Genomic DNA, 11683 nt, shown 5'->3' with positions numbered 1-11683 from the left:
ATATCTTTATCCTCTTTTTTCATATACCACACTATTATTAGTACCTTTATCTAACCATCTCTCATCATGTCTATGGCCAATGGATGTGCACTGCACACCTGTCTATTTTTTTGTTTATCCATTCAAGTAAATGTGCATTTGTCAGCAACTCTGTTCATATTCATCAGTGAACACATTTGTATGCATTAGCATTTTTTTGACATTTATTTGTGTTTGCATGTGTGCGAGAAGACTACTTTTTTTTACACAACTAGTCTGACAATGCATCCTGACCAGACTTGACATAATAAAATTACATTTTGAAAAATAAGTTCTGTTTAGCAGTGATTTTTATCATTTAGCGTTTTTATTGAAGGCAAAAAAACTAGCCCTGGTTAGGATATTGTGTAAATCAATCTCACACTTCTTCAGCCTGTCTCTCTCTCTTCTACACACACACAGTTACTGTCTGACTGAATTCATCCACTCCAGCCAGATCAATAGTTCTCCTCACTCGCTCTCTCTCCCCCATAAACACACACTCACTGCCCTCCGTTCCCTTTATGTAAACAGAGACTGATTAGGTCATTCGGCTGCTTATTTTGAGGGGCTGAGTTGCATCCACTGGAGTCTCTGATATTTACACTGGAGCAAACCCTGAGCTCAACAACACCCTCGATCAAAAAGACAAAACCCTGAGCCTCCACCACCTCTGACCTTTCATTACCCTTCTATCTCTCACCAAACACAGGCGGTGTGAAGATAAAGTTCCCAAGATACAATGTCGTGCTTTGCAGATGGCTGAAAATGCCATGTTTGGAAAGATCAGACAGAAAATATAAAGCAGAACAACCCTTAGTAATATTGATCTAAAGGTGCTGTCACATTTACCACTGAAATTTACCAGGTGAAATTTCAATAGGAATCCGTGCAATCGGGAGTTTCGCATGTGGGTGGAAAAGTTTCCCACTACAATTTCACTTGTGTTCAAGTTGGTCAAAATAAATTCACCACACTGACCAGAACAGAAAGCTGCATGGTTAAAAAGCTCTTCTGTGTGAGCAGCGCTTCATGCATCGCTACACTATTGATGATAGACAATGGACCTTTTTTGCCTGCAAATTTTTGCTAATGTGACCCCACCTTAGTGCTGCGGAACGGAGACTAAGGTGGATTGAATGAGAATACATAAGCAGCAAATGGTGAAGACATAACACATGAGTAAACCTATAAACAAGTTGAGTGCTTTACATTTTAGACACAATACAGCCATTTTGTTAATGTTTCCTCCAAAATTAGCCAAACTGGCTGCAGAAGAAGCAACCAAGCAATGCACAAGTTTACAGCTTGAGTGAATCACATAGTGAAGCATTCTAACACCGTGTCCTAACTACACGACACTGTGACCGCGATAAAAGGTATCTTTTCCATGTTAATCAGAGTTTTTGTCCTAACTAGCCCTGACGGCATCGCGACATGCAAAATTTCTATTTGAGAAACGTTCCGTGACGTCGCGACTGGAACAACAACATACAAACTATATGACAGTAAATAAACTCAGGTGATTATGTTCTTTATTCAAAGTTAAATGTGTCTAATATGAGTTTAAATATCATTTTGTATGACCTTATATTCATACTGAAAGCAATAATAGATTACCTTAGAGCTTGAATATAAATTAAAACAAAGATATGCGTTAAAACTGTGAACTCAATGTGAACAAACAGGTGTATTCCATAAAGATGGTATCATTCACTTAATAATGTTAAAAAGGTTTAATATTTATGAATTAGATCATGAACTTATCCATTGCATTGCGACTTGAGTGCAGTGTGCTTCCAGAGAGAGCCCACCCACACACCCTTTTGATTGGCTATGATATTTGATTGATTCTGTCGCGATGTGGTGTCACGTCACGTTTGGTGTGGACAGCCAAATTGCTTGTCGTGTCGTGTGTAGTTAGGACACGGTGTAAGGCTTTTATAAAAAAAGAAAAATAAAGGGATTTCCTGAAAACACCACATATCCAATCAAATTAGAAGACCGGAACTAAAAAGAGAGAGAGAGAGAGAGAGAGAGAGAGAGAGAGAGAGAGAGAGAGAGAGAGAGAGAGAGAGAGAGAGAGAGAGAGAGAGAGAGAGAGAGAGAGAGAGAGAGAGAGAGAGAGAGAGAGAGAGAGAGAGAGAGAGAGAGAGAGAGAGAGAGAGAGAGAGAGAGAGAGAAAAGTCTGACAAGGTACGTCACAGATGAGGTTTGTGGTCGAGGTACAGGACGAGAGAACAAAACACAATCAGACAGGAAAATTACAGTTTTTCTCTTGTAGATTGAAAAAGGAAGGAAAGAAATACAGAAAGTGGAAATAAGAGAGCGAGATAGGGGAGAATTGGTCTCCGTGCCTGTGGTGCATGAAGTCACTGATTTCACAATTACAAAAGGGAAGATAGAGAGACACAAACAGAGAGAAAGAGAGGAAAAGAGAAAGGCAGCTGTCTGGTGTCTGCACCGCAGCCGCTGTCTCAGCCTCTGTGGGAGATCGACAGGACTCCATCTGTCTGCCAGACACGTCTGCACACCAAGCCTCAAACCATCACATCTGCCTGTCTTTCACTGTCATACAATCATACAAACACACACTAGCTAACTGCGAGACCCAAGTGGCATGATTAGAAAAGCGTAATGAAATGGGAAATGATGAGGAGAAACAGATCGGGTAATGTCACAAGCCTAAATGAGTCAAACTTGCGTCAACAAAATGAGCAGCATGGCTCATTGTACTGTTGATGCATGAATGCTAACCAGTAGGCCACAACATTTTAATTTTAGAAGGAAAATCTAACATCAGATAAATCTAAACTTGGGTGTGGTGTCTAAAAATATTTGTATTCTGACAGTCTCTGGTCAGGTGGTCCCCATCTAGCCATGAGCTTTAACAACTTGCTCTATAGACACAATAACCGGATACAGTGCCTAGGCACCAGACATAAATACAGACATACACAAATTCAAAAGACATCCAAGTAAGTTCTGTAGAATCCTCTCTAGAACACCTGGTATGGCAGCTGTGTGTCAAAAAAAAAAAAATTTGTACATTTGATTATTTATGTTCAAATTTTACTTATTTCTTTTTTCTGTTTTACATTTTTTTTTGGATATTAATTATTTATTTTGGCACACAAAAATGTACAGTTTTGTAGTTTCATTAAGACTTTTGTTAATGCTTTGGAAAACATTAAGTAAAAATTAATTAATAAAATAGGTTATTATCTCTATAGTATAGATCACAGGCATGTTTCAACAGTGGCTAGAATACTCTGTCTAGGCAAACACAGCTCACTAGGTTTTGAAACACAGCCAGTGTCCTTGATGAAGGGGAAGAGGGCTGGTTCTGAACAAGCTGAAGTGCCGTGTGCAGAAGTCTGGCGGTGAAGGTCTGATCATCACCAACATCCACATGGCCACCAGTGGAAACTCTGAGTCACTTGTTCTGGCACTCCAGCATCACAGATGTTTAGAGTGAACATTTCACCCAGTAAACTGATGAGCCTGTCTGCCCTGCTTCCCGTACAGACACACATGCACGTAACGTAGCGATTTCTTGATATGGAAGCCAGCAGATGAATGCGCATTTGTTTCTGTTCTTTATCGGCACGACCCGTGTAAGCTCATCATCTGAGTAATGACCTTTCACGCACGCACATATGTCTGTTTACAGTTCCTTCAAAAGTCGTTTAACACAAAACTGTAAGCACCTGTTTCTTTGACACCGCTTCACTCCTAATCTGTGTTTTTACTGTTTCTGAAACTACATCTATATTTGTTTGAAATAATTTACAGTAATTCAAATAAAGCTGAAATAAAATAAAAAATATTAGATGACGTTAAAATTATTAAATTAAAATTAGTAAAATTACCAAAAATAGGCTATTATTTCAGTTTTAGCTTTGATACTTTTAATAATTTTAATTTAATAATTTTAAGAAATTTAACTTAAATTTATTTTTTATTTCAGTTTTAGTCCAGTTAAAATTATTAAATTAAAATTATCAAAACTAAAACTGAAATAAAAATAAAAATAAAAGCTAAATAGGAATTTAACTAAACTACTAAAATGTAAACTAAAATTTAAATGTGAAAACTAATAAATATAAAAATAAACACTGATTCAAAATGTTAATAAATATTATAATAGTACATAAATATATTTGAACTTCCTATATGTGTTTTAAACCTTCAAATTTTGCTTAATACAATATAAATGAACAACACAGGACTGTCACATTTATCATAATTTATGGTGAAAAACCTCCTGTTTTAGACCATTTAAAACTACATTAAACCTGGAAAATTCCTTACAGCTTAAAATTAAATGATAAAATTCATTGAAAAATAACAGGGCAGCCAAGAAAAATCACAAAAGAAACAGAGAAGGATCAGGCAAAGCGTCAGGGCAGGTGCAAGACGCTGCTAGACAGGGATGTGTCAGGAGCTCGACAGTTAACATGTAAAGAGAAGGTGTCACTGACTCACTCATATTTCCGGGAGTTTGATATCTCACCCTCAGCCGAGCGCAGCAGAGACGATCCCTGGGGGTGTTCAGCGTGTGCGTGTGAATCAATTTCATTAGTGTGTGTTAAGCATAAGTGAGCTGAGTGTTACAGTGTTACTGGCTGTTTGTGTGTCAGGGTTAGGTCAGTCTGCGCAGCAGATGTGACTGTATGACTGACAGACTCAAGGTCTGTTTTAGTACATGAAGTGTGTGTGTTGGGGGGAGGGAGGGCGGAAGCAGGAATGTGGTTTGGGTGCTAGACGAGACACCAGACGGTATTTCCGGCACACTTGCATAAGCACACAGGAGAGACCGGGGCTTTTCTTCCTCACTTAGACAGAACACATGCATTCATTCGCTCGCATCAGCTCTAAACTAAAAATAATTGTGTCTACTGGAACGTTACCATACTGTTAAACCATTAACTGCTGCCACTTGCATTTGAAAAAAAACTCTAACAGCACCAACAGGGGGTCAATCTTTGTCTAACATGAGCATGAACAACAAAAAAAGCTCTGGCTTGGTCAAGGGGGTAATGAGACATAGCTGGTCAATGGGAGTGAAACAATCCAGACCTTTTTTTCCCCACTAGGATGACCTTTCTATAGTTTCTAGTGCACTAGTACAGTTTGTGGAGTTTTGTTTCAAAGGTCACGTCATGAAAGTGGAAGAATCTCCAGTGTTCTGACTTTATGCAATCACGCAATGTGGGCTTTTCCCAATACAATGATTGCATTACAAATTTCCCTATTAAAAAGGGCACCTTCTACTGATGACACAAAATAAAATCTTATTTTTTAACTTGGAATTAAGATATTTTTTTCTGTGAATTTGCAATGCTTCGATTTATTAGCTGCTATAGGTAAATAACTAGAATAACCAAGTGCAGTGAACGGTAAACTTATTTGGCTAGAAACCACTGTGTGTATAATTATGATAATAAATTAAAATATGTTATCAAATACAAGTTTACAGTATCTAGCATTACATCAAACTGTTTTTTATACAGCTAAAATAACTGGAAGCAGCTCACACTGAAAACCTTGAACATTCATAAAATATAACATTCATAAAAAATACTAAAACTAACAAAAAACATGACATTATTAAACATGACAATGCCACTAGACAGCAAAAATACTAGACTTTCCTGCGAAATTTAAAGATCTTTAAATGATACCAGTAAGCGCATTAATTTAACAGAAATAAAATAATAAAACTAAAAATTAAATTAACTTGAAAATCCAAAAATCTGAAAATCTAACAATGATAAAATGCAAAACAAACTAAACTGGAAATCAAATATAAAATAAAGAAGTAAGAATAATTAAATGTTAATTTGTGGATTTTAGATTTTAAATTGTATGTTTGTTATATTTTATTTTACATTTTTGTTACATTTTGCATTATTATTATCACCTTCATCAGTTTATTTTATTTTTATAATACCACATTCAAGGTAAAAATCCACACGCTTATGTATGTCAAATCAAATTTAAGAATGTGCTATGCCCATGCACCCCCCAAAGATGACCCTCTTCTGACCTGGGAGGATAATGTACTTCCCCTTCAGCCAGACCAACTGAAATTCCCTCCCTCCCGCCAAAAGTCCCCACTTGCCTCGTGCCACCTCATAAAATTGGGTTAACACTAGTTTATCAAAACAACTGCAGCCTGGCCCAGACAATAGCAAACAGTCTCCTCTGCAGACTATCACACATTACCATCTGGTCACACACGTGCAAATCCACTTGCAAAACTTGACCTTAGCGAACTAGCAAACATGGAAGGAAAAGACACTTACTTTGTCCAGAGGCCTCTTTAGCTGGTAGTGAAACTTCTCCTTCATCTCGTTCAGCAGCTGTTTGAGTTGCGGCTCCTCCGGTGTGCCCTCATGCTTGCGGCCCAGCTGTAGGTAGCAGGGCCACTTGGCTGAATCGAAACCCCAGTGGCAGGTCCTCTTGTCAGGGGACTTGTGTGAGTGCATTACAAAGTTCTGTGGGGAAAACAGCAGCTGACATTCCATGCACTGAATACAAGGAGCGTCCGGCTGGATGTAGAATTGGGGCACGAACAGGCCTTGGCACTTGCCCAGACACTGGTGCTCAACCTGGAAACTGGCTTCGCTCTCCTTCAGCAGGCCTTGGCCTGGCAGTTTGCTGTTGGGGTCGGCCGAGAGGGCGGCACCTGGGCGGAGCAGGGCATTGCAGAGGCGTTGGGCATCAGTTAGGGTGATCAGGCCACAGGAAGGTGCGTTGAAAGGCAGGATGCCCAGCACCTTAAGGATGTGCAGCTGCTCGGCATCGCATCGGGAACAGTAAACGTAAAGTTCGTCACATACTGCGTTGATCTGCTGCAGAGAAAAATCTCGCAGCACCGAATTGAGTACCTGTGGCAGACAAAGACGCTTCTCGCCACCTACAACAAAGCAGGAGATGGACTCTCCTTCGAGCAGAGAATGGGTGAGCTCTGTGGAGCTGTCGCAGGGAACCAAGAGCGGGCCACCTCCGAGGACTGGGGGAGACGGTAGGGGAGCCATGCCAGCAGGAGAGGCGCACTCCTGCGCAGATTTTGCTGAGAAGGCAGCAGGACCTCCCAGGGAGCTCTGGCTGCTCAGCGTGAACTGTGCCAGAGTGTGCTTGAGGCCGGCGCTGAGATCTAAAGCCTTGGAAGCCCCGACGACGTGGAATTCTCTTTCCTCAATGTCCATTTCTGAGCTGCCGTTGTCCTCGCGCTCCTTCTTGACCTTCGGGGGCTTGGGGACGCTCTCCAGACTGCGTCGTTTCAGGTGCATCTCCGCCATTACCCGCTTTTTAATGGGTGCATCCTCCAGTCGCTCTCTGTACAGCCGCTTCATGTTGCCTTTGAATGACGTCAGGTCTTTGAAAGGGGTTTTCAGACTCGTTTGAGGGCTGGCCATGTCCGTACACAGATGATTGGTCTTTCTTGGGCGGAAAATATTTAGCTGTTCTTCAAACACGACACCTCTGAGTTGGTCCTTCTTTCCTCACTGTGTTAAAGGTTGCAAATCCTTTTACGTCCAGCTACATGCATGATGGTGACAGAATTAATGATCTGATGTGCTTCCTGTGAAGGAAACAAAAAGAATAAAGTTTAAATTGTTAAAAACATATAGCACTAAACGGCTTAGACAAACATTTAGAAAAACAACGAATCAGAGTGTGAAGCCACACAAATGCGCATGAAAAGAATATGCTGTCAGGGCAATAAAAAGCATCCAGAACAGTTATTGTGTTGGGCACAGTGCTAAACTAGACGACAGAAACATTTTCACCTCATCAGGATAATCTAATTTGAGACCAATCGATCTAAGGACAGTTTCTCGGTGGTTTAGTGCGCTGTTTTTCTCTACTGACAACATGCCGAATCCGTCAACGCGTTAAATGAGTCAATGCACTAATAACGTCGGTTTAACACACAGATAACCAACAGCAACCGTAACTAACAGCGAACAGCCATTTAGTCCTGTCCAACCACAGCAGGCTTGAGATAATATCTAACAACTGTACATAACCACCACTTCTATGAAAAGATCAAATCACATGAGCCATCTGTAATAGAGGAAAACCTGATTGAATGATTTGATCGCAAAAGCCTGACTGACACTGACGGAAACGGAATTTCCGAGCATGAATATGAAGGCAAAATGAGAGATCACAGCCCCAAATCAGCGCATGCCAGTGAGGTTTCGGCTAAAACCAGCACTAAACGCGTTTAATTCGTCATTCACAACATGCGCCTCTGTTCCACGAACGCTAAACGACGAACACATGCATACTGGCCAAATTTAACACGGTACCAAAACTCAAGTTCCTCGAAATTAAACGACATTTTCGACCTGGTTACGCTTTACCATATTTGTGTGACAGCTCGGGTAGACTGACCCTGACCGCAGACGTCGTTTCGTTTCCTCGTAAAATAACCATTTTCCAGAAACACTGACAAAATGCTGTCTATTTTTAACCCTGAGCGGCAGTGTCGATCTTTTTACCCCGCAAGGGCACCGCGGCTCTGTGGCCGCCTCTATCCGTCTCTCCCCTCTCATTCTCTGGGCACAGCTGCGCTGAGCGCCCGCGGTGTGACATTCTCCATCCTCGCGACCGGGAGACCCTCAACATAACTACAGAAAAACCGGCCACATATATTAAATCCCAAATATGTCAAAACGACAGCGAAAGCTTGGATCTTAAACCCATTTCTGTGACTTTACACGGCAGTGAATCATTTGCCAAGCCATTTAACGTTAGACTGACACCTGACCCACCAAAAATGTTAAATAGCTATCGCCACAAATGCGTTTCTTGTCTTTTTTATTTTTAATATTAAAAATACTACACATACTGTTGATCAGGCTGAGGATTTAAATCAAAGACCAGATCATCGGAGCACGACGATGCGTCTCTTGAATATGAACGTTAAGCAATATACGTTCCTTTTAAATGGCACATCAAACACCCTAACCCACCGATTCACACGCTACATTTAACCAACTTACCATGGCTTAATAACAGCACCTAAACCGGTTTTACATCTAAAAGCTGGCTCGCTCGTACAGACAGCTTTAGCAGTGCGGCTAGAACATTTAAACCCTTTAGCACGCGCTAACCGAGCTAACGCTACAAATCCCGGTCCGAGCTCTTAGAACATCACATTACCATTAAAAACCATCAAAAAAGATTTAAAAACACCCAGAAAATCTGCTGAACCGTTCAGTAAATGAACACATTGTATAAGTGAGCTTGTTGTCGCTTTTTTTAAAGGAACTTGCCTCAGGATGATCGCTCCTGGTCCGCTGTCTCTCTCTGTCTGACCGTCTACAACACGCGCATAGACTGAAAGCCTTCAGACAGCGCGAGCGTCACGGCGGATATGTCGCGCGGGCGTGTCTGTCTGTCTGCCGCCCTCCCCCAATGTCTTGTGAAGTTCAGACTTGCAAGACTTCAGGTATAAAGGTATAATTTAATCATTAAAAATTAAATTTTAATGCATGTAGAGGCATCTGTTTTCATAAGGGATCTGGTAGGTAGTTTGTGTTAAGTGACGAATTAATGGAAGATTTGTTTAAACGACGTTTCGAAATAGGCTACATTTACATTTAGTCATTTAGCAGACGCTTTTATCCAAAGCGACTTACAAATGAGGACAATAGAAGCAATCAAAACCAACAAAAGAGCAATAATATGCAAGTGCTATGACAAGTCTTGATTAGCCTAACTATATTAGACTATATGAGCAATAAAAGCCTGATGTACCAAATATGATACACTCAAGAGAAAACACATATGCAGACTTTTTTCATATTTTGTCTAAAGGTTCAATAAACTGTTCCATTTGAAAAAGAAATATTTTTATGACTATTAATTCATATGTCAAGCTTGACCTACATGTCTTGATTATAGCTGTCCTGTCTCTTATAGCTCAACTTCCAGTGTTTTCTTTGTTATAAGTATTTGTATTTTGTTTGTATAAAAAGGGAGATTTTTGTCTACATCGGATTCAGGGACATTCTTTTGGCCTATCATGGGGGAATCGTATGCTAAATTTGAATCACTTTGTGGGATTTGAATCACTTTGTGGGGACAGAAAGGAGTGAATGGAAATTAAAATGTCATTGCAGCCATTTCCCCAGTATGCTATGATTTAGCATGATTTATGATGAATAGTGAAGGGCTGCATGAGCAGATGTCTGCAAATGTTTCACAAATAATGAATCATCTGAAATGTTTCCTTTGAATGAAATTCCTTTCATCTTAAACTTTTTTGTATATGCTTGAGCAATGACTTAACATAAAAACGTGTCTGTGTTATTTTTGTATATTATAATGTTTTATTAATATTTTGAATTAGCCTTTATTTTTATATTTTCAGTTTTCATTTTATTTAATTTTTTTTTGTCATTTTGTTGTGTTTTTGTCATTTTTATTTGTGCTTTTTATTATTTTACTTAGTTTTTTATATCTGTTTATTTAATTTTTTATGTGTATCAATAGTAATTTTATTGCTTCAACCTAAACTTATAATTTATTTGCTGAGGCGACATTTATAATTCTTTTTAGTGTAAGTTTTTCATCTAACATTTATTTAATTTTAATTCAGCTTCATTTCAATTAAAAAGAATGTTTTTGTTGATTTTTTTAGTTTAGACTTAAAATGAAAATACATGTAAACAGATTTTTCATCTTGCGCTGTAGAAGTAGAAGTTTAAAAAGAACATTATCGGATATGATGTCTGAACTGACCTAATTATAAACCACCCAGACATGTTTATGGACATTACTTTGAGTTACTGTTATGCTAGTACAAATGTTGTGGAGGCTTTTGCCAAGGACATTAAGTAATAGAACATTCTCTGTGGCTGAGTAATGGCCTGGAGCCAATCCAGCAGTTTGCTTGGTCCACAGGGCTTCAACCATCCAATGGGCTTCTTTTTTTTCAATGAAGCCACGATGGGGTGCTGGGATCACCTTTGGTATCCATCTCTGTGTGAGCCATTTGTTAGGTGTCATTTAAATGTTAAAGAGAGGCAGAGCTATGAGGGCCTGAATTCAACAGCCCATTCACAAACACCAACTGCATTAACACTTTTAAAGGCTTCTCCGCCACACTGACCCAGGTCATGTTCAGGCAAGATGGGTTTGTGAAGATTTGAATAGTTTTGATGTGCTTAGAGGTGTTGTGTTTTTGTTTAGACTGAATACTCACACAAAAGAGCAAGAAGTTACATTGACACCTGCCTTGGAAAATCTAACATTTAAGAACTTAAAAAGTGTTTTTTTGCATTTATAATAACAGAATAACACCAAAAGTCTGATCTGAACCATGCGGCTTGTGGATTTTAGCAGTATTTTAGCGGAAGAGGAATATTATTACATTAATTTGGGTAATTACCATGAAATTTAAGCAATGACAACAAGACTCTGCAACTATACCTCATCAAAAACAATTTTAATACTTTTTAAAATAATTTTAGATTTACTGTATGTATATATAGTGCCGTTTTAATAAATTATTTGTGACACAGTACAGATACTTTCATGGATATGTATTGGTGTTAATTCATTAATTAATTAATTTTCAGTAAAGTAAATAACATTTTATTTAATAAACATATACTGTACATAAAATATATACATTTAT

At 39.1% G+C, this 11683-nt stretch overlaps 1 protein-coding gene across 1 annotated transcript; it reads right to left on the bottom strand.

Annotated features, from left to right (window-relative positions):
• Positions 1–635: 635 nt before the first annotated feature.
• On the bottom strand, positions 636–7608 carry LOC107668928 (ski-like protein; the record flags this gene model as incomplete). The annotated part of the gene is made up of 2 exons (XM_016460980.1): positions 6326–7608; positions 636–691 (listed from the first exon to the last, which is right to left on the bottom strand). Coding segments are annotated over exons 1-2 (1176 nt in total), but the record flags the coding sequence as incomplete, so codon positions are not given.
• Between the last annotated feature and the right edge of the window lie 4075 nt (positions 7609–11683).

Source organism: Sinocyclocheilus anshuiensis, unplaced genomic scaffold (assembly GCF_001515605.1).
Source record: "Sinocyclocheilus anshuiensis isolate Anshui unplaced genomic scaffold, SAMN03320099.WGS_v1.1 scaffold4, whole genome shotgun sequence".
Lineage (NCBI taxonomy): Eukaryota > Metazoa > Chordata > Actinopteri > Cypriniformes > Cyprinidae > Sinocyclocheilus > Sinocyclocheilus anshuiensis.
The sequence above is the reverse complement of the archived record's forward strand: the minus strand, read 5'-3'. Positions and strand labels throughout refer to the sequence as shown.